The 24,483-nt window shown below is 44.4% G+C and overlaps 1 protein-coding gene across 2 annotated transcripts in view; it reads right to left on the minus strand.

The window, feature by feature from the left end:
- The window catches only part of fam114a1 (family with sequence similarity 114 member A1), a 50,940-nt gene that overhangs the window by 11,338 nt on the left and 15,119 nt on the right, over positions 1–24,483 (minus strand). For both annotated transcript variants that reach the window (XM_068036837.1, XM_068036848.1), the window contains exons 5-9: positions 15,260–15,360; positions 14,738–14,872; positions 11,916–12,068; positions 4,176–4,302; positions 157–239 (exon numbers count right to left, since the gene is read on the minus strand). In XM_068036837.1, coding sequence (XP_067892938.1) covers positions 157–239; positions 4,176–4,302; positions 11,916–12,068; positions 14,738–14,872; positions 15,260–15,360 — 599 coding nt within the window. The remainder of the gene's footprint in view (positions 1–156; positions 240–4,175; positions 4,303–11,915; positions 12,069–14,737; positions 14,873–15,259; positions 15,361–24,483) is intronic.

The following is a 24,483-nucleotide window of genomic DNA, read 5'->3' on the forward strand; positions in this document are numbered from 1 at the left end:
GGATTTTAAAAAAGTGATGTAGAACACACAAAATTGCAAGTACATTACATCAAGAGTGCTCTCCCACACACACCATTACCTCCCCAATTAAGCAACTGCTGTGTATCCCCAAAACTTATGGCAAATGTACTGTAATGATTCACAAAATCTACTTGCCTTGTTGAGCTTGTCTGGAGTAGCAGCCATATGCAAATCAAATAGTAGCTCAGTTAGCATGATCACAAACTCCTCTCTAACATCTGATAGAAACAAAACAGCATTTCATCTCTTTACTGCATTCTTTTACACTATATTCGAGTTAACAGAAATTACAGATGACAATGGCTTCTTCCTAAAGTATTTGAGGATACATCAGTGTGTCACACCACTTATACAAGATAATCTCTACATCTATAGTGTACTTCTAGTCTTTAATTGAAGCAGTGGTAAATTATTTTCTCTGATTGTACTATACAGAAAACACTCATTAGTGAAGGACTTCTTTTGGGAAGAATGCAGAATTATTTGGGAAATCTAAATTCTGTGACATGTTAATTTGATATAATGGTAAGAGATACTTGGGCTTGTGCATGTTGAGATTTTCGTTCTGTTAAGTTTAAAGACAAAAGTTTGGGTACATTTTGTTTACATTAAGTTAGGCTAAAATGTATTTACTTGTTAAATAGGGGAACGTAATTTTTGCTCCTCCTATACGATGTGCTATTCCTCAGCTGACATCGCTCATGTCACATGTTTCTCAGTAGGTTATTGCTGTATGTGAGCATAGTTCTCCATATTCCGAGAACAGTTGAGGTGACACACATTCATGCAGTGAAATTGATTCTTTTCACTGTCACAGGAGCAGGCCATTCAACCACTCAAGCTTGTTCTGCCATTTAGTCAGAAAATGGATGACTTGTACCTCATCTCCATTTACCCACTTTCATCTATATCCTTAATTAATAAAAATCTGTTGATTTTGAAAATATAATTTGACTCAGCATTCACAGCCTTCGGAGGAGGGAATTCTAGATTTTCAACATCCTTTGTGCGAAGAAAATGTTTCCTGGTCTCACTCTTGAATATCCTACCTCTAATTTAAGATAGTGCCTCCTTGTTCTATATTCCCCCACCAGAGAAGACAGCTTCTTTGTATCTACTCTATCAAATCCTTTTATAACATTAAACCTCTCAATTAGATCACCACACTACCTTCTGAACTCAACAGAATACAAGCCAAGTTTATGGAACCTGTCATCATAATTGAACCATTTAAGCTGTGGTTTTATTCTGGTGAGTCTGGTGAATAAAATTAAAGTAATAAGAAATATGAAGCTTAAAGCAATGAAGTGAGAAATAAAATGCCAACTTAAGGGAGAAGTGAGAGAAAAATGAGAAGCAATAAAGGCCTGCTACCCGACCCAAATCCGATGGGACCCGACGTGTGTTGGGTTCGGGTCGGGTTGCACTTTCGGGTCCGGCATTTGGGTCTGACCGGGTCGGCCACGCTCTATCACAGGTAAGTGCCTCCAATGTTAATTTAATTTTTGGACTAGAAAGGTGATTTTGTTACAGTTATTTTAAGCTTGTGCAGATCAGCAACAAAGTGAAAAACGGAAGGCAAGTTAACTGATGGCCGGGTCGGATCGGGCGCAGGAAAAAATGGAAGGACTTGGACCTGGTCTAATGTGGCTCTGTTGGGCTCGGGTCGGGTTTTTTTTTTTGCAGACCCAAGCAGGCCTTTAAGAAGCACAGCAGATTTTTTTTTTTTAAAGTTAAAGGCATCTTAAAGGTTCATCATTTTAGTAATATATAACATCAACAATATAGAAATAAACCTACTACTGACATCTGGGTAGTAATATTAGGGAATCATTTAACTGTTGCAGCACTTGGACTGAAATGTGTTTTTTTTTAAAAAAAGGCCAGCTGTTGCATAATAGGTTTGGATAAATGTAATGGTTTGAATGGAAAGGATTAATCAGGGAAGATATTAGATTCTAGTGTAGCACTGCCAACAATTTGCTTACTGAGCAGACGGCAGCTCTGAGAATTAGAATGTGCTGGACGATAACATGTTTGCATCCATTGATAGGAGATACAAGGTAAGAGAGTACCATCTGCTCAGAAAAACATAACGTTTATGTAGCGTCTGGGAAACAGAGAATACAGCTGCTGAGTCATGCTGACAGTCAGGCAACAGTCATACGGATATACAAATAGTGAGGCTGCACCCGCAGGAAGGATAAATAGGGTGGTCACAAGGGCTTCAAACCTTGTCCATCTGTCCTGCTAACTTCAGGGATCTGTGGATATGCACTCCAGCCTTCCTCTATATCTAGAGAACTAGAAAATACTTCAGCTATACATAGGCCTGGTTAGACCACACCTGGAACACTGTGAGCAGTTCTGGGCACCACACCTTAGCAAGGATATATTGCCCTCGGATGGAGCGCAGCATAGGTTTACCAGAATGATACCTGGACTCCAAGGATAAAATTACATGGAGAGATTTCACAAATGAGGGCTGTATTCTCTGGAATTTGGAAGGTTGGGTGATTTGATAACATTTTCCCAGATATTAAAGGAAACGGATAAGATAAATAGAGAGAAACTATTTCCACTAGTTGGGGATTCTAGGACTAGGGGACATAGTCTAAAAATTAGAGTCAGACCTTTCAGGAGTGAAATTAGGAAACACTTCTACACACAAAGGTGGTTGAAGTTCAGAAAACTCCTCCACAAATGACAATTGATGCTAGATCAATTGTTAACTTTAAATCTGAAACTGATAAAGAGTTTTATTGACCAAAGCTATTAAGGGATAAGGGATAAAGGGATATGGAGTTAGGTTGTAGATCAGGCATGATCTCACCAAATGGTGAAACAGGCTTAAAGGACTAAATAGCCTAACTCCTGTCCCTATGTACCTAGGATTTGAACTACCAAAGGAATAGAACCTTGGCTAGGGTAGTTTCCTGGACAGAGATAGCTTCATTGTGATTGATGTGTCCTGCTTTTAGGTAAGGTAAAGACAGAAGGTAGTGAACTATCCTCTTATGAAATGCTGCTGCTTTGTTGATTTTAAAGTCTGTCATAAATAAGGCTGAAATTGATTTTAGTATACATAAATACATTCATGTCTGATTTGACAGGCCTGAACTCAAATTACATGTACAGGCACAGTACCTACTATTTGGCTAATATAGCCCAAGGAATCCAGAATCCTTAAAACAGCTAATCTGAAGGATAAAATTCTCTAAGAAAACAAAAACTAAAATCCTTCAGTTGTAGTTACATGGGCTGGATTTTATCAGCCCCTCAGCGTCGTGGATCGTGGCGGGGAGGGCTGTAGAATGCTTGTGGGAGGACCCGTCACAACCCAAGACGCCAAGAAAGCCCCACCGGATATTAGCTGCGGTGAGGCCTCAGTGTGGCCCCCCACCGCTGTGTGAAGGTGAGGCCTTCATTAAAATATTGAAGTGAGCTCACTTAACCTGCAAATGAACTTACCTGCTGCTGGCGGCTGTCCCATGCCGAATGTGCAGCCACTGTTCAGAACTCCGCACAGAGTTCCGAGGCGAAACACTGGTTTGGGGGGGGTGGCGGTGGGGAAGGAATAAAACTTTCATGGTGGGGTGAGGGGGGAGAAGTGGAAAAAGCAATCCTTATTGGCTGTGGGGATGCTGGAGAGGGGTTTAGGGTCAAAGGGAATCAAGTTCGGGGGGGTGGGGGGAGTTCGTGAGAAGTCATTTTTTGGGGGGGATAGGGCATAAAACTAATTATTTATGCATAGGGAGGATGAGAGGGGGGATTTGAAGTTTTAAAAAAACTTTATTTTAATTGAACTGAAACAGTGTCACTTTAAAAATGTAAATGTCTCCTGAAGAGCTTCAAGCCCTTTAAAAAGGGCGCCAGAAGCTGTTGCCGGGGACACGGTGGCCGTCCCCTCCATGTCATCAGAGGTGGCCATTCCGCCCCCTCCATTTAAATGATCCCCCGCGCATAACGTCGCAGGGGCTCTGCGGTGGCGTTTCTGGGTCGGCAGGCTGAAGTCTTCACAGCGTGCTGTCGCAGAGCGCGGTGCTCTGGTAAAATTCAGGCCCATAACTGTTACTTCTGAATAGCTTTCTAATGCTCTTTTCATCATCTTTTGAGAGACTGAGCAGAGACACAGTAATATCATATCAGCAGACCTTTTTCCTCCTCTTGCTCTTCCTCTAAATTTAATTCTTTGAGTAAGAAGACATCTTTAATACTGATCAGTTCCTTTTTCAGCGTCTCCAATTCTTCTCCTGTGAGGGACATCAAAACTGCTTGAACCTGGAAAAGCAGAAATTAGTCTTCAATAAAGTGATATAAAGATGAAACCATACATCAAGATCGTAATTTTTGTGCAATACCTTTTACGTGAAGTACTAATAAGGTGACAATGCTGTGGAACCACTCCCCAAGGTAATTGTGCTCTATTGTTCCTTTAAAGGAGTGACAATATTTACATATTTACAAACATCAGGCTCCAAAGCTGCAACTGCTTCAAATAGATCAAATAAAGAATTGGTAAATGCACCTCGAGTGGCAAAATTAATACTGAGAATTAAAAAGAGGGGAAAAAATCTAACCTAAGCAACAAAGACAATTGTACCCAGAGGTTCAGTTTAATTATGTCATCATTCAATTCTTCCCATTTCTGAAGCCAAGATTTAAGTGCTCTTAAAGCACCTGAATTAAGGGATATGGGAAGTGAGTGGGAAAGTGGAGTTGAGGCAGGAGTTCAGCCATGATTATACTGAAAGGCAGAGCACGCTTGAGGGGCCATATAGGCTACGCCTGTTCCTATTTCTTATTGTCTTATGTCCTGCATAGTGCAGTGTTTCTACTGACCAGGTTGCTGGTCCAAAAATGTTAGGAAATCTTTGACTGAAGCAATAAGCAACAATTGCATTTGCCATTTTTACAAGTACAGCTATTTATTTAGAATCTATATTCATCTTCACTCATCTCAGTTTCTTTCAATTAAAAAGAATAAGTTCCATCTGACAAGTTCAGAGGTTTAAAAGAACGGACGAATAGAAAAGATTATAGGATTAAACTATAACTTAGCTGAATGTAATTGAAAGACAAAGCAGAAATTGAGTATTGCTGAAAATAGAGACATGTTGGCGAAGCTTTTCATCTTGCACTCCTCAGGACAATCCGGAAGAATACCAATGCAAGGGAAAACAACTTTATACTGTATGAGAAGATTAAGTGCTGATTACTTGGCAAGTGAACTGATTGGTAGAGGCATTACTGTGGAGAATGCACCAGTTTATGGTGACTGACAGTTAACTACCAAGCTTGGTTTGAAATTTAAACCAGGCAGCTTGACTCTGATTCTTCAGGACAAGGCCTTGACCAATGAACCAGTGAATGGCTGTCACATATTTTGTTTAGCTGAAACAGGAACAATTTGTGTACATGTTCTTTCTGTCTGCAAAGACACTCTCAGTACTCTCTTCTCATACAGTATAAAGTTGTTGTTTTCCCTTACATTGATGTTCTTGCAGATTGTCCTGATGAGTGCACGACGAAGAGCTTTGACATGTCTCTATTTTCAGTGATACTCAAGTTCGGTACTACCAAATGACAAAACAGAAAGTGAAAAAGTATGAAAAAGTGAAAATGTGAGGAAAATAAATAATATAGAATAATGATGGGAAAGAAAAACAAACTGAAAAACATTTAAAAAATAACAAATAATGACAGAAAAGAGAGGTGAAAGAACAATATTTGAAGATCGTCCAGAAAAATCTATTTACTTTCTCCCTATTTATTTGAAACAAAGGCCGCAATTTTACACCCCCCGCCCAAAGAGCAGGAAAGTGGTGGGGAGGGGGCACGTAAAATGGAGCGGGAGGCTTGGGGGGCCCTTCCCGACCCGCTGCCACTGCCATTGCACGCAGGGTGGCGGCAGTGAAAATGGTCCGCCTGCCCCTGGCCAATCTTAACAGCCACTTAAGGGGCTCCACCCGCTGCCATGGGGATTTTACCCTCGGCTAGTTGGGTGGCCGATGCCCGAGAAAATAGCCGCCTAACAAAATCAGGCAACTCTCCGATGGTCTTCGGGGGGGCGGGGGGGGGGGGGGGGGGACCATCATCAGCACCCTGTGCCCGACAGAGGGCCGCCCCCGCTGCCCCAACCACCCCCAAAACGACCCCCTCCCCTGCAATCGACCACCCTTGCCTCAGTGGGGCGCGACCGATCACCCCCGGCGAGGCAATAAAAACTTACCTTCGTTCTGAGCCTCCCCGACATCATCTTGAAGCCGGGCATATTCGCAGCGGCGCTGCTGGGGCTAGGAGCTGTTGGCCCACTGATTAGCTGGCAGCTCCATTAGGTGGGACTTCCTGCCTCAAGCAGGTGGAAGTCCCGCCTCAGAACAGGCCAAATGAAAAATGCGGTTCGGATCCCCAGGCTAGGCGGAAGCGGGTTCGCCACCGACTTTTCAGTTGTTGGACGGCTCCCATCCGCCGAGGGAAAAATCCCAGCCACAACCTCATAGCTTTCTTCAGGGAGTGAAAAAAGGACACATTCAAACTTTACACCTTGCTACCTTTGTGATTATAAATGTTTTAACAGGTTTGCATAATACAAAAGTTCCCACAAGTCATCCAAAAAAAAGCACTCCAAGGTCATCTTATATGACTCTTCCACTGGTTTATTGTACATTTGTTAAAACTCTTTTGGTACCATGCACTCTACTGTTGAGTGCTCGACATTACATTTCACTTTAAATTCTTATTTTGAATACTGCTAAATACATAGAGGTATGGGTAGGCGTCAGATGTAATGATAGATCTGTAAAGTGTGAATGCTTCACATGGACAAGTGATAAATATAGAGCAGATTCACTGACACATGGGACACAGAGGGCTGAATTTTTCCACTCATTGCCGACCTCAGCAGTGAGCTTCAAAAATGGTGCAGCGCATGCACGAGATGTGCACTGTGGACTGTGGCAGCTCATTTAAATGGACGGTGCGGACCTCCACCCCATCCCCCCAACTGATGACATGGAGGGGGCGGATGCTCCATCCTTGGCAACAGTGTCCGGTGCCACTATGCAGGCGCCAGCGCCATTTTTAAATGGCTTAGAGCCCTTACTGATCGTTTAAATTATTAAAGGGACAGTGCATGTGAACTTATTAAAAATAATTGCAGAAATATTCCCAGCCTCTCTGCCACCGCCCCTCCCCCCCCCTCCCCATAGCATTACATGACATTCCTGCCCTCTCCCCCCTTGCCGAAATACTTGAGTATATGACCTTCAACTCCCACCTCAACACCACCCACCTCCCCCCCGACCCCACCCCCGGAAAAGTTCAGAACCTTTTACCTTTACCCCTTCCCATCAACCCCTCGACGAATCAGGTAAGTTTTGTCCCTCTCCCCCCTCCCAACCAGTTTGCTGCCTCAGATCTCCAAATGGAGATCCGAAGGTGCAGGAGTTCTGGCAACTGGCCAGAAGGTGACAGCGGGAAGGCCGTCGCATCGAGATAAATATTAATTCATTTATTTACATAAATTAAAATATTTTAATGAGACTCCCATTGTCAAGCAGCAAGGGAGGGCCACCATGAGGCCTCGCTGCCAACGGTAAAATGAGGTGGGGCCTTCCCGGCATCGAGGCCCATATCGGGCCTCTCCCGGAGGTATTTTCCAGGCTCCCCTGCCACGACACCCAAACGTCGGGAGGCTGGTAAAATCTAGCCCAGAATCTTGGACCATCTACCCGATAATGTTGGGTAGTCTTACCTTGCAAGATTTGTTACACTATGCAGTCTTCTCCTACATTTGTGCCCATCTCCTATGATAATGCACAAAGCACTGGATAGCTATACCTCCTGGCAGGTACTGCTGTCCTCTCGTGGAGAATGCCCTGGAGTTTTAAACAGGATAACTCAACAGTCACCCTTTCATGTAGCAGCATGCCCACTTCGAAATGGTGGTTGGGGACAGCACTCACTCACCCACTTGCCTATAGGATCCATTCGCGTCCACAATGGGTTTTCATTGTTGACTGTTACCTCTTTGGCCCCTATACAGCTTTTGCAAAGGCTGAAAATTTTAAAATAATTTGAGACTTTAAAAAGGCTACTGCAGCTTTTCATTCACACATGCAGTCATTTAAAGTTAAGGGACCATGTCGCTCCAATTATGAAATGCAATTCATTAGGACGGAACGCTGACAATATCCAGTTGTGTGCCCTTCATCTCACTCCCTGCATAAGGTTCAAACTGCCCAGGAAGTGCAAAATAATGATATTCATGAAATGGCTTTGTTGCAGAATTGTTCTGCCAGCAAACAATTTGGACCCTTACAAAGAAGTGTTTTGGCGTTTAGCTGGGCTCACTGTATTGGTCTTTAGAGATATTAAAACTAATACAAGGAGAGAAATATCACTGTTGTCACAAATTCCCATGCCCAATTTACTCATAACAGACATTGGCAACATAATCCAAAGAATAAACATTACACAAGAAATAGAAGCATGAGTAGGCCATATGGCACCTTGAGCCTGTTCTGCCATTCAATAGCAACATGACTGATCTTTGACCTCAATACCACTTTCTCATCTGATCCCCATATCCCTCCATTCCCCAGAGTCCAAAAAGCTTTATCTCTCTCTCAGCTTTGAACATACTCAATAAATGATCATCGACAGTACTCTAGGGTAGAGAATTCCAAAAATTCACAACCTTCTGTAAAGAAATTCCTCTTCATCTGAGTTGTACATGATCAGCCCCTTACCTTGAGACTATGTCCCCTAGTTTTAAACTCATCGTGAGAAACAATCTCTCAGCATCTACCTTGTCAAGCCCCCTGAGAATCTTATGTCTCAATGAGATCACCTTTCTCTCCTAAACTCCAGAGAGTATAGGGCCAATCTACTTAACCCATCATAGGACAACCCTCTCATCCCAGCAATCACTCTAGTGAACCTTCGCTGTACCACCTCAAAGGCAAGTATATCCTTCCTTAGATAAGGAGACCAAAACTGTCCATAGTATCCAGGTATGATGTCACCAAAACACTGCACAATTTTAGCAAGACTTCCTTATTCCTGTACTCCAGTCCCCTTTGCAGTAAAGGCCAACATGCCATTTGCCTTCCTAATTGCTTACTGTACCTGCATGCTAACTTTGTGTGTCTTGTATGGGGACACCTAAATCTCTCTAAACATAACACTGAACAAATATTTTGTGTCTGTCTTCGCAGTAGAAGACACAAGTTTCATACCAGAAATAGGCAGTAACCTAGGGGCTAAAAAGAGTGAGGAAATTAGGGATATTATATTAGCCGAGAAAATGTATTGGAGAAACTTGAGGGGCTAAAATCTGACAAGTCCCCAGGACCAGATGGCCTACATCCTAAGGTTCTAAAAGAGATAGCTGCAGAGATAGTGGATGCACTGGCTATGATTTTCCAGAATTCCTTAGACTCAGGAATGGTCCCGTCAGATTGGAAGCTGGCAAATGTAATGCCGCTTTTCAAGAAAGGAGGTAGAGAGAAAACAGGGAACTACAGGCCAGTTAGCCCAACATATGTCATGGGGAAGATGCTGGAAACTATTATTAAGGAAGTCTTAACATTGCACTTGGAAAAGCATAGTATGATTAGAACAAATCAGCATGGTTTTACTAAAGAGAGATCCTGTTTGACAAATTTATTGGACATCTTTCAGGATGCAACTAGTAGGGTAGATAAAGGGGAACCAGTAGATGTAGTATACCTGGATTTTCAAAAGGCATTCGATAAGGTGCCACATAAAAGATGAATAGGCAAGATAAGGGCTCATGGTGTTGGGGTTAACAGACAGGGAGAGGAGAGTGGGCATAAATGGGGCATTTTGAAGTTGGCAGGCAGGGAATAGTGGAGTGCTACAAGGATTAGTGCTGGGGCCTCAGCTAGTTACACTCTATATTAATGACTCGAATAAAGAGACAGAGAGTAACATATCTAAGTTTGCTGATGATACAAAGCTCGGTGGAAAGGTAAGCTGCAGGGAGGATGTAGAGAGGCTGAAAAGAGATCTAGACAGGTTAAGTGAGTGGACAACAAGATGGCAAATGGAGTATAATGTAGGGAAGTGTGAAGTTGTTCACTTTGGTTGTAAAAATAGAAAAGTAGAATTTTTTTTTAAAAAGGTGTGAAATTGGTAAGTGTTGATTTTCAGAGAGACTTGGTGGTATGCGTACAGGGAATGCACAGAGTTAACATGCAGGTGCAGAAGGCTATTAGGGGGGAAAATGGCATGCTGGCCTTTATTGCAAGGGGATTGGAGTACAGGAATAAAGAAGTCTTACTAAAATTTGGTGAGACCGCACCTGGAATACTGTGTGCAGTTTTGGTCTCCACATTTAAGAAAGGATATACTTGCACTGGAGGCAGTGCAGCAAAGATTTACTAAATTGGTCCCTGGGATGAGGGTGTTGTCCTGTGATAAGAGGCTGAGTAAATTGGACCTATATTCTTTGGAGTTTAGAAGAATGAGAGGCAATCTAATTGAGACATACAAGATTCTGAAAGGGCTTGACAGGGTAGAAGCTGAGAGATTGTTCCCACTGGTCAGGGAATCTAGAACACAGGGACACAGTCTCAGCATAAGGGATCAATCATTCAGGACTGGGATGAGGAGAAATTACTTCACTCAAAGGGTTGTGAATCTTTGGAATTCTCTACCCAGAGGGTTGTGGATGCTCCATCATTGAAAAGATTTAAGGCTCGGATAGATAGATTTTGGGGCTCGCAGGGAATCAAGGGATCTGGGGAGTGGGCAGGAAAGTGGAATTGAAGCCCAAGATCAGCCATGAGCATACTGAATGGCGGAGCAGGCTTGATGGGCCATATGGTCCACTGCTGTTCCTATTTCTTGTGTTCTTGTGTTTTTCACCATTTAAAGGATATTCGGCTTTATTATCCTTCCTACCAAATTGAATAACCTCACATTTCCCCACATTATACTTCATCTATACAACCATACCATACGACCTTATGAATTAGGAGCAGAAGTAAGCCATTCAGCCTGTCGAGCATGCTCCGCCATTTAATAAGACCATGGTTGATTGGTTTGTGTCTTGAACTCCACACTCTCATCTCCCCTGATAATTTTTGATTCCCTTGCCAAACAAGAATTGATCTACTTTCAACCTTAAAAATATTCAATGACCCCGCCTCCACCACCTTCTGAGGCAGAGAATTCCAAAGTCATACAACCCTCAGAGAAAAAATATCTGCTCGTCTCTGTCCTAAAAAGGCGATCCCTAATTTTAAAACGGTGTGCCCTAGTTCTGGACTCACCCACAACAGGAAACATCCCCTCCACATTCATCCTGTCAAGACCTTCTATACTTCAATCAAGTCTCCCCTCACTCTTCTAAACTCCAGTGAAAACAAGCCCAGTCTGTCCAATCATTCGTCCCAAGACAACCTGCTCATTCCAGGTATCAATCTAGTAAACCTCCTCTGAACTGCCTCCAATGCATTCACATCCTTCCTTAAATAAGGAGACCAAAACTGCACACTGTATTCAAGATGTGGTCTCACCAATGCCCTGCATAACTGAAGCATAACATCCTTACTTTTATTTTCATTTCCTCTCGTAATAAAGGATAGCATTCTCCTTATTGCTCACTCAACCTGTCTATATCTCTTTGCAGCCTCTTTGTGCCCTCCTCACAGCTTGCTGTTCCATCTAGCTTTGTATCGTCAGCAAACTTGGATGTATTACTCCCCAAGGCCATTAATATAGATTGTAAATAGCTGAGGCTAAAGAATGAGAGAGAGGGGGGGAGAGGGAGATGTGGGGGAGAGGGAGATGTGGGGGAGAGAGAGAAAGCCCCCAAAAAAACAGAGAGAATAGAACAATGAGAGAAACTTTTCAATACTCACTTTAATCTCACTCTCATTGGACAGAATTTCCAAAGCTTCCAAATGAGGAAGACCTTGAAAGTCATCAAACAACATCTCATAGTGAGCAGTCTTCTCTACAGTAATTTGGTGAGAAAGTCGTTGCTTCTCTTTTTCTTTTGCTTCTCTTAACATCTATTTGGAAAATTAAATATATTATGAGTTAGATCTCATCATAATACTAGGTGTTTGAACAATATACTACAGATATGAATGAAGTGGTCTGCACTGATATAGTGACATGTGCACATCTCATCATGTTGTGGTGTAACTAGATTCAGAGATATCCACACCATAACATTTTTGAGGTTGCTATGAAAAATGCATAATTGAATTGCCACTGCAGTGTTGAATGCGGTCTCCTGAGCCCAATGCTCATATCGTGGAATGAAAATCTTGACGGATAAAGTAATCCATTTTAATAGTTATTGAAATCATAATGAATGAGCCTTACTATGGTCTGACACTAGCCCTGTTTCTATTCTTGTACTGAGAAAAACATTGGACTCCTTTGTAATCTGACATTAATACTCTGTTAATCCCTCGCTACTAAGTCTCATAACATTTCTCAATTGGGAACTGATGAGCTTTAATCATATGTACCAAAAGTGAGCAGGAAAGATTCAGCTGCTTGACAAACCCATGGCAAGTTAACTGTCACAATTTTTACAGTTCTCTCAACAATCAACTATCAAGAATAACAGAACATATTTGTCCCTCTCAGGTACATATCAGATTCATGGCAAACGTTTAAGAGAAGCATGCATAAGCTATACTGCAGTACTGTGCCGAGTCTTGTAAAAAAAAACACCCTTTATGAGGTTTATCCTGCATCATCAAGTAGTCAAATAGGTCTAAAAACAAATAAAAAGAGCAATATATGCAAATATATAGGGCAATTTTTTAAAAACTGCTCTTTCATTAAATTACGAGGAGAGATTACACAAACTAGGATTATATGCCCTGTAATTTAGAAGGTTGAGGGGTGCAGTACTAAGGGAGTTGGAAGTGCCGTCTTCCAGAGGAGACATTAAACTGAGGCCTGTCTGCCCTCTCAGGTGGTCGCAAAAGATCACATGGCATTATTTCAAAGAAAAGCAGGGTGTTATCCCCGGTGTCCTAGTCAATATTTATCCCTCAATCAACATCACAAAAAGAGATTATCTGGTCATGATCATATTGCTGTCTGAGGGAGTTTGCTGTGCACAAATTGGCCACTGTGTTTCCTACATTACAACAGCGACTACACTTCAAAAAGTACTTCACGGGCTGAAAAGCACTTTGGGACATCCAGTGGTCACGAAAAATGCTAAATAAATGCAAGTCTTCTTTTGATTTGATCAAACTTTTCAAGCTATTAAGGGGAACAGATAGGATAAATGTGGTCGACATCCTTCCATCTACGAAAGACACGCAGCAAACAATCCATTTAGGGTGAATGTGTCTTCTTGGTGCACCTTTGCTGATGGCTGTGAAAGCCAATCCTCAAGAGACAGGTTCACAAATGCTGCACATGAAGCTGCCAAGTGACGCTGTGAGTTGTTGTTTTTGTCGTTGGTGCATGTTGCCAAGCTGCGATATCAGCTGCTCATCATCGTAGTGCACACCAGTCCACAGGATGTGCTACCATTTCCCTCTTTCACCAGCTAGTCCAGATGCGATAGTTGACATTTAGGGCCTTCATGTCATGCTTGCAAACATCCTTGAAGTGGAGCTTTGGTCATCCCACTGGTCATCTGGGCCCAGCTAACTCACCATACAGAAGGTCCTTGGGTATGCGGACGTGTAAATGGAGAAAAATTATTTCCGCTAGTTGGGTGCCTAGAACTAGGTGGCATAGCCTAAAAACTGAAGCCAGACCTTTCAGGAGTGAAATTATTAAACACTTCTACACATAAGGGATGGTAGGTGTTTGGAAGTCTCTTCTGCAAATGGCAATTGATCCTAGATCAATCATTAATTTCAAAACTGAGATTGATAGATTTTTGTTAGCCCAAGGTATTACTGGATACGGGGAAAAGGCAGATATCTGGAGTTAGGTTGCAGATCAGCCACCATCTCATTAAATGATGCAACAGGCACGGAGGACTAAATGGCCTACTCCTTTTTTCGCAGTTTTTAAACAGTTTAAATGAGAATCTGTTCAGTTTAAATATTCTATCTGGTGAAGTTGAGATTCCAAAATAACATTTAAATATGTAGTAATGGCAGGGGGTGGACAGCAGCCACTAGTTTATAGTGTGGCATCATTTGAAGGCCCCATTAAATTGGATACTGTGAAATTAGGAGAAAAATGCTGTCTACTGCAGCTAACATGTGCACATTCAAATAAACCACATCATTGTCTTTTTAAAATGAGGGCAACATTACCTTTTCTTCCTCATTTTTCTCCTCTTTCCTGGTGTTATTACATCATGTTACACCAATAGCCAAGATTACAGCTGGAGGTGACTTGCTTTTATTCTTCATTGATGTTCTGAAAAGGCCACCAGTAGGTGTGTGATACTCCATCTACTGGCTCTGAGTAATTGTGGAGCTCAACAAAGGAAACACTGCAGGCACTTAAGCTTGTTTCGTTATTGTGTGGCACAGCACATTGGTGCCAAATACTACTCAGCATCCTAATTTATGAAGTCATCAATTCATACAAACTTATACACGGGTACCAAAATAAGGACATGTTTCTGAAGTGGCTGTAAGTGCCCTGATGAGACCATTAAAAAAAAGTTAAGTTATTTAACACTGTGCAAAAATGGTACTGCAGTTTTTTAAAATGCAATTATTGTGAGGTGCATTCTCAATACCTGGGACAAAGTGGCTGTTCGATGTATTAATATCTTTGTTTTCTTGAATCCAGGGTCACTTTCTGCAAGGACGTTCATGGTCTTCTTGCCAATAAATTCCAGTGCATCCAAGCCACCTGTGATCACAGTCTTCCCCTAAACAGAAAAAACAGGAAGCAATATTCACCATTTTTACAATTTATTTATTATTCCACACTACATCACACCACATACACCATCACCTATTTCAAACATATCCATCATACCGCTGCTAATTATAAACCCTCTTACATTATTGGACCCTTTCCAGAACAATGGGCAATGCCAAAGCTCAGGATAGGTGGAAGCTAGTATTGGCTGATGTGTTTAGTATGTTTCCCCTTTTTACAGATGGGTTTGAAAAATACTACGTATGCACGTTAATCCACTTTAAAAAGTTTTTAAAAATGAAGCCAGACTAGAAATTGATTGAAGAAAATAAATCTTGCATGAAAACCATAATGTGGGCTTCCCATGCCAATCAGGATGTTTCATGTCACTTACTGTGCTTTGAACAACATTAGAAATTGTTGACAACATGCCACGAGATTCAGCAGTGGGGGAAGAGGGTAGAACATCTACAGGTTGGGTTTCTTCTTGTGGATCTGTCCAGGAAAGTAAAAGAATTTACTAAGTACACAACATATCTCAATTATTAGGGAACTTGAAGCTGCATAATTCTATCAATTATTTTAAACTATTCCCCACAATAAATCCAATGGAAAAATAGAAATCACTTTCTAATCCTTTTCGCTACATCTCAATCTCCTCACTCCTTTATAAGAATAGGGATCAAACTGGACTAGTATGGTTAGGACTGCCAAGGACTTGACAATGGCTGGAATTTTCCAGGCCCTTAGGGATGGACTTGGAGGTGTGGAGTGTAAAATCGGGATGGAAGCCATTGGACCAGAAGTTCGACATTGTTTCCACATTTTATTGACGGTGGCCGACATGGCGGGAGGACACTCGTGCATGGAAGCGGCGGGAAGCTGACGAAGACAATTAATTGGCCAATTGAGAAGAATTTTACAAATGGTGCACGGGAACCACAAGGCTTCAGAGCCTCACCCGGTAAAAGGAGGTTGTGAACAAATGGGAGCTCTGTGTTGGCTCTTTCCAGCAGCCATCAAGAAAGCCAGCATGGCGTGCCAGGGAGGGTGAAGCAGCGAGGGCAACAGCAAATGAAGTCAGGAGAGGAGGATAAGGTGGCAGCACTACAGGGGCATGTTGCCAGAGTGCCATCGGGGCAATGGCACTTGAGCAGAAGAAACAGGTGGGGGAAAAGTGGAGTGGGAGGGGGGTTGGTGGGCTTTTTGCATAAAAGGCCTTGCATACTGAGACAGGCCACCTGCCATAGGCCTCATTCACCCAGGGCTCCCTTTAAGGAGCAGCAGCAGCAGAGGGAAGGGAGGTCCTGGCACAGGCAATGGGGGATCAACAATCTCTCTTATGCTTAGAAGAGGCTACCCTCCAGAGATGGTCTACCATCCAAGGCTCAACTAGCTGCAAATTTCCAAGTAGCAGTGCCTCTGAAGACTGCGCCTCTCCAGGTAGGCAGTTGCTGATTTCTGTGCCCTGTTGCATGACAAGCTGAGCCCCATGGGAGTTTGTGGCCACCCAATGCCAGCGGTGCTGAAGGTCACCATGGTGTTGAATTTCTATGCCTCTGGATCTTTCCAGGGAACCACTGGAGATAAGTGTGAGATCTCGCAAGTCACGGCGCATCAATGCATCAAGGTGGTGACCAATGCCCTTTTCAAAAGGGGCAGTGAGTATGTGCATTTTCATATCGAACCAGACAAGCAAGTTGAAAGAGCCATTGGGTTCAGAGACATTACTAGATTTCCCCAGATGCAGGGTGTCATCAACTGCACACGTGGCCATCAAAGGTTCCCACAGACCAGTCAGACTTCATCAGCAGGAAGAGCTTCCACTCGCTCAATGTACATCCAATCTGTGACCACCACAGGGAGATCCTTCAGGTGTGTGCTCCTGGGAAGCAGCCATGATGCCTACATACTAAAGCAGTCCCAGGTGCCACGGTTTATCTGGCCCCCTGCGCCCCTTCAGGGATGTGTTCTAGAGGACATGGCTACTTACGTCTGTTAGGCACTCACGCACAGATGCAGAGGAGAGGTACAACACCTGACAAGGGGCAACCCGAGCGACCATCGAGCAGGCCATGGGTTTCCGAAGATGTGATTCAGGTACCTTGATCGATTTGGTGCAGCCCTTCAGTATGCCCCAGCAAGTATCGTGGTGATCTGCTATGTTCTGTACAACCTGGGGCTGTAAAGGGTGTTGGCACTGAACAAAGGATCTCGTGGATCGCGATGCCTGCTCCTACGATGAGGACTGCTGACCAAGTGATGAAAGATGAGGGACCCAAGGGACCACAGGCAAGGTGCAATGAGATGCACAAGCAAGGGATGCTCCGGACACGTTGATACACAGGCACTTCATGTGACCCTTACACTCTGTTGGATTCATACCAATAAAGCATCACCTTTCTGCAGCCCTGCTGTTGCCTCTTTCATTTACTAATCCGGTGCCCAGGCGCACATTGTACAGTGGCAAGGGTGAAGCATTAATGGCATGCACCGTCATGACCATGAGAGCGCCAGCGCATAACTGAAGTCCCAAAGGGCAGCAAAAATTGAAAAAGATGTACTGAGAAAAACAACAATGCATTAACATGCGCAAGGTACCCAACGGTTAACATTTTGATACTCTCTTCACCTGTGAACCCTAAGTGCAGCTAGGTGCTCTTCTTAAATTTCCTACGTGTGCTCCTATGTGGTTCTCCCCCTGCACTGTCAGTTGAGGTGGAGGCAGGCTGCTGACCTTGATGCCCTGTGGCTTGGGATGAACTTGGCGGTCATTCTCTGACTGCCTGAAGCCTGGACTGCCCTGGTATGCTGAGGTGCAGGACCCTTCTCTGTCATCGTGGCTACTTGAGGTGCTGGCATAACTGGCAGAAAGGCTGAGGAGCCACTGACTACACTAACAGTGCCCCCGAGAGGAGCCCCCAGATGTGGAAGGTAGCCACTCCTCTTCCCTCGCAAGGCATACTTGTACCTCTTTGCTGTCCTGAGAGGTATGAGGACCTGGCAGAGACTCGAGGCGCCTCGTCCCCCTCTCGCTTTGCCACTGCTGCATAGAGCTCATAGAGGTGGCGACGATAGGCTGGCCTGCACGCATCTCCAAGATCCACTGACTGGTCTGCTGCAGCTGGCTCTCCACGAGAGCCGCCAATCTCTCGATGGAGGAAACCAAATGTGGATATGTCAAAGGCATGGCAGCACTCAAGATCTGGATGGACTCCTTCATTGTCTGCGCAGAGCCTCTGGAAGCTCCGTCAGAGGTTCCCTTATTTCACATTGCAGTGTTGCCGAATATTCCAGAGTCTCGTCATCAGCCTGAGGCTCAGCATCGCCCTGACTTCCCACAGTCCTCCAACCATCAGTGGCCTCGGTTGTCACAGCCTCTGTCAACTGCTCGGGCACGTTTTTAGTTTTAGTTTTTTTTTAGTTTTAGAGATACAGCACTGAAACAGGCCCTTCGGCCCACCGAGTCTGTGCCGACCATTAACCACCCATTTATACTAATCCTACACGAATCCCATATTTCTACCTGTCCCTATATTCCCCTACCACCTATCTATACTAGGGGCAATTTTATAATGGCCAATTTACCGATCAACCTGCAAGTCCTTTGGCTGTAGGAGGAAACCGGAGCACCTGGAGGAAACCCACGCAGACACAGGGAGAACTTGCAAACTCCACACAGGCAGTACCCAGAATTGAACCCGGGTCCCTGGAGCTGTGAGGCTGCGGTGCTAATCACTGCGCCGCCCTACTGCGCCACTGTGCCACCCTACTGCGCCACTGTGCAATGTACAGTACTGTACGTCTGTGCAATGTTCACCAGATTGCGTCCCCAAATCAGAGGTTTTTTTTAAAATTTGTTCATGGGATGTGGGCATCGCTGGCTAGGCCAGCATTTATTGCCCATCCCCAAATGCCCTGGAGAAAGTGGTGGTGAGCTGCCTTCTTGAATTGCTGCAGTCCTTGGGGTGTAGGTACATCAACAGTGCTGTTAGGAAGGGAGTTCCAGGATTTTAGCCTAACAATGATGAAGGAGTGGCGATATAGTTCCAACTCAGGATGGTGTGTGGCTTGGAGAGGAACTTGCAGGTGGTGGTGTTCCCATGCATTTACTGCCCTTGTCCTTCAGGGTGGTAGAGGTCACAGGTTTGGAAGGTGCTGTCAAAGAAGCCTTGGTGAGTTTCTGCAGTGCATCTTGTAGATGGTACACACTGCTGCCACTGTGAGCCAGTAGTGAAGGGAATGAAAGTTGAAGGTGGTGGATGGGGTGCAAATCAAGTGAGCTGCTTTGGCCTGGATGGCATCGAGCTTCTTTAGTGTTGTTGGAGCTGCACCCATCCAGGCAAGTGAAGAGTATTCCATCACACTCCTGACTTGTGCCTTGCAGATGCAAACCCATCGACAGGAGATTATCTATGTTGGTGAAGGGTGCGAGGGAATGATGTGACGAAACAACCTCTGAGGCTCCCTCCTCCTCAGAGGCAGCCAGATGTCCCCCAGTTTCTCCAGCTCTCTGCTCTTTAGCTGGACCTGCATGAGAACACAGACAGATTGAAGGACCATGGGCTTTGCATCGTGGCATTCCAACTATGCCTATTGTGGAGCTCCTTGTGTCAACGAGTGGACATATGAGTATTATGCCTTGTGTGCGCCAGATTCACCCTTGTGCCCCTGTGCTGGGCCACTCACTCTCTTGGGCTGACAGTCTTGTTTTGCCATCAACGATGGATTGGCTGCCGTACTACCCTGCCAGCTCTAAGGCCTCGTCCTCCATGGGGATCAGGATGGACAGGCATGCAATGCCTCCAACCGCCTTAGCCCGTTGCTTTAAATTATGGACTGTCTTTTCCTGCAAGAACAAAGATGAACACTGTTAGCCTCCCCATGGAGACAAGCACAATGCCTATGCTGTTGGCAGCCCAGCAGTCCATGATGGGGGCATATGAATGGCTCCTACATGCAGCCACTCGAGGGACCTTGTGGGGGTCAGCAATGACAGCCGGGTGCCTCTCACCGAGATATAGCCATGCCTCTGACAGCATATGCTACAGTCTGATCCCATTGCCACCAACTGGGTGGGCACTCCCTCTCCACCAAACGCACCCTCTCGCATTGCCACATGCGAAGGGAAAAGGGGTATGGAGTACGTACCTTGGCAGACTGAACAAGGTCATTAATGCGCTTGCGGCACTTTATCGAGGTTCGGGAGGAGGTGGGGAAGTGGCCCCACAGCTGCTGTCATCCGGTGCAATCTCTGTCCACGTCTGCTTGATCAGAAGAACTGGTCCCCTCCTGCCATTGCTGGGGAAGAGGACATTCCACCTTACCCTTGCAGCCTGGAGGAAAGCTGAACTGTGGAGCCACCTGGGGTCTTCCTTCTGCCAATCTGACTGCAGGTTTCCAGGCAGTCCCCATTACATGTAGTGCTGGCAGCTCTTTAAATGTGGCACCAGCACATGATGCCATCTCCCAATCCGGCCTTCCTACTCTCAGCGCTTGACCCCTGCGCTTCCCCACTGTTAATTGGCTGGCTGCCGGAAGATTGCATGCAACTGGCCAATCCCCACCCAAGTGGAAGCAGCACCCACTACCAGACCCGATGTTGGGACCTGTACCACGCCTCAAAATTCAGCCTAATGTTTAATTTTATTTCCAAAACAAAACAAACATTTTGTGCACAGGCCAAGCACAAGTTGTCCCCTTTAAGTTACCGTGCATGCGTGGCCGTGCAAAAAAAACGGGAATGTTGCTCCCAACCCCACAAACTTGAGCACTCTGTCTCGAAGGATAGCAAATGACCCTGAATAGGTTAAAGTCAAGCCTTTGAGAGACAGAGCTTTAGTTCAATTTGTCACCGTGCTGTGACATTTGATAATTCTGCAGATCTGGTTTTAAATTCTTAAAACTACTGGATTCCTTCTTTGTCCCAACACTTTCCAGCAAAGGCTGCACTGTAACTCTGTGGAACTATGCGCAGCAATCCTACGCCACCACTTTAGGTCCCAAAAACCATGGCCACCTGTTTTTTTAAAAAAGAAAGTAAAAAATCCACTAAGACAACCCAGGGTATGCCTGGCCTTTTCAACCATCTGGCAAATTCCATCTTCCAACAGGTTTAAAACTTGGCATAAGAAAGGCATCGCAAACACTAAGTAGGGTATTCTACATTGGATAGCCATTGCCCTTTGATTCCCCTGGTTTCCCAAAACTCCCTCCCAAAATGATGCATTCCTTCAACCTCCAAGCTTGGATATCATCATGCTCTGCTCTATCAATTCCAAAAGAACCTCCACCATCCCCCGCCACACACATCCACACCCAGATAAGTATATCTCTATCCCAAACCTTTTGCAATTCATTGTGCCACATTCCTCTCCTTGAATTCAGAAATTACAGAAGATCTAAATTAAGTTAAGTTCGGTATTCAGTTCTGAACACTGGTGAGAGTGATGGTTGCTCTTGGGAATACAGCCAGAGCCAAGGCCACAACAATGTGGATGGTTCAACTGTGTGGGGGTGGGGAGGGAGAAGGGGTGGGTGGGAGTCAGGAAAGCAACAGCAACAGGGGATTCAGTAGTTGGGGAACATACTGGTGCTTCTGCAGTTGCAGACTAACTCCAGGATGGTATGTTGCCTGTCTTATGTCAGGGTCAAGGATGTCACTGAGCAGCTGAAGGACATTCTGAAGGGGGAGGATGAACAGCCAGAGGTCACGGTCCATGACTGGTACCAATGACTTAGGTAGAAAGAGGAATGAAGTCCTGCAGGCAGGTTTTAGGGAGCTAAAAAGAATTTTAAAAGTAGGACCTCAAAGTTACTTTTAGGGAAGGAAGCTGGGCAGATGGAAGGGGAATCAGTGGGAAAGTATTTTAATGGTAGTGATTATAGCACAGTTACACTTAGTGTAGTTATGGACTAGTCAGGTGGGCAGAAAACTAGCAAATGAAATTCAATCCAGAGAAGTGTGAGGTAATGCATTTCAGGAAGGCAAACAAGGCAAGGGAATATACAATAAATGGTAGGATAATGAGAAATGCAGAACAGAGGGACCTTGAAGTGCATATCCACAGATCTCTGAAGGTACCAGGGCAGGTACATGAGGTGGTTAAGAAGACAATAGGGATACATTCCTTTCTTGGCCAAGGCACAGAGTATAAGGGCAGGGAGGTTATGCAAGAACTGTATAAAACACTATTTAGACCGCAGCTGAAGTTCAGCATAAATTCTGCTCATCAGATTGTATGAAGGATGTGATCACACTAGAGAGGATAGAGAGATGATCTATCAGGTTGTTGCCAGAAATGGAGAATTTTAGCTATGGGGATAGACTGGCTAGGCTTGGGTTGTTTTATTTGGAACAGAGGAGGCTGAAGGGAGATTTCATTGAGGCATATAAAATTATGAGGGACCTAGGCCCAACCATCTCCCGCTGATTCAACAATGACCTTCCTTCAATCATAAGGTCAGAAGTGGGGATGTTCACTGATGATTGCACAATGTTTAACACCATTCGCGACTCCCAAGATACTGAAGCAGTCCGTGTAAAAATGCAGCAAGACCTGGACAATATCCAGGCTTGGGCCGATATGTGGCGCGAATGTTACTTGTCACTTAAATGCAAGGCAATGACCATCCCCCCCTTGACATTCAATGGCATTACGATTGCTGAATCCCCCACTATCAACATCCTGGAGTAACCATATAAATATCGTGGCTACAAGAGCAGGTCAGAGGCTAGGAATCTTGCAGCAAGTAACTCACCTCCTGACGCTCCAAAGCCTGTCTATCATCTACAAGGCACAAGCCAGGAGTGTGATAGAATACTCTCCACTTGCTTGGATGGGTGCAGCTCCAGCAACGCTCAAGAAGCTCGATACCATCCAGGATAAAGCAGCCCGCTTGATTGGCACCCCATCCACAAACATTCACTCCCTTCACCACCGATGCACAGTGGCATCAGCGTGTACCATCTACAAAATGCACTGCAGCAATGCACCAAGGCTTCTTAGACAGTACCTTCCAAACTCACGACCTCTACCACCTTGTAAGACAAGGCTAGCAGATGCATGGGAACCCTCCAAGCCACATACCATCCTGACTTGGAAATATATCACCTTTCCTTCACGGTCGCTGGGTCAAAATCCTGGAACAACCTTCCTAACAGCACTGAGGGTGTACCTAATCCACATGAACTGCAGCAGTTCAAGAAGGCAGCTCACCACCACCTACTCAAGTGCAATTAGGGATGGGCAATAAATGCTGGCCTAGCCAGCAGCGCCCACATTGCATGAATGAATAAAAAATAGATAGACTGGATAACAAGTATCCATTCCCGTTAACAGATTGGTCAATAATCAGAGGACAGAGATTTAAACAAAAGCAAAATACTGCGGATGCTGGAAACCTGAAATAAAAACAGAAAATGCTGGAAATACTCAGCAGGTCAGACATAGATTTAAAGCAATTGGCAGAAGGATTAGAGAGGATTTGAGGAGAATTTTTTTTCACCCAGAGGGCGGTGGGGGTCTGGAACTCACTGCCCAAAAAGGTGATAGAGAAAGAACCCTTCATTGCATTTAAAAAGATACTTGGATGTGCTCAAAATAAGAGTTCATGGTGTAGGAAGTAGTATATTAGCATGGATAGAGGATTGGTTAGCTAACAGGTAGCAGAGAGTAGGGATAAATGGGTCATTTTCGGGTTGGCAAGCCGTTACTAATGGAGTGCCACAGGGATCAGTGCTGGGGCCTCAACTATTTATAATGACTTGGATGAAAGGACTGAATGGTAGCTAAATTTGCTGATGACACAAAGGTAGGCAGGAAAGTAAGCTGCCAAGAGGACATCAAGCATCTACAAAGGGATTTAGATTGGTTGAGTGAGTGGGCAAAAATTTGGCAGATAGAGTGGGAAAATGTGAACTTGTCCACCTTGGCAAAAAGAATAGAAAGGCAGTATATTATTTGAATGGAGAGAGACTGCAGAACTCTAGGCACAGATGGATCTGGGCGTCCTGGTACATGAATCACAAAAAGTTAGTATACAGGAACAGCAAATGATTAGGAAGGCAAATGGAATGTTGCGTTTATTGCGAGGGGTTTGGAATATAAAAATAGGGAAGTGTTGCTATAGCTGGACAGGGCATAGGTTAGACCGCATCTGGAGTACTGTGTAGAGTTTTCGTCCCCTTACTTAAGGAAGGATATAACTGCATTAGAAGCAGTTCAGAGAAGGTTCACTTGACTGATTCCTGGGATGAAGGGGCTATTTTATAAGGAAAGGTAGAGCAGGTTGGGCCTATACCCATTGGAGTTTAGAAGAAAGAGAGGTGATTTTATTGAAACATACAAGATCCTGAGGGGACTTGACAGGGTGGATGCTGAGAGGATGTCTCACCTTGTGGGAGAGTCTAGAATTAGGGGACACAGTTTAAAAATTAAGGGTCTCTCATTGAAGACGAAGATGGAGAATTTCTTTCTTTCAGAGGGTGGAATTCTATTCTCCAGAGAGCAGTGGAGGATGACTCACTGAATATATTCAAAGCTGAGTTAGATAGATTTTTGATCGACAAGGGAGTCATGCTTTATGGAGTGCAGACAGGAAACTGGAGTTGAGACC

This window comes from Heterodontus francisci, chromosome 1, assembly GCF_036365525.1.
Source record: "Heterodontus francisci isolate sHetFra1 chromosome 1, sHetFra1.hap1, whole genome shotgun sequence".
NCBI classification, from domain to species: domain Eukaryota; kingdom Metazoa; phylum Chordata; class Chondrichthyes; order Heterodontiformes; family Heterodontidae; genus Heterodontus; species Heterodontus francisci.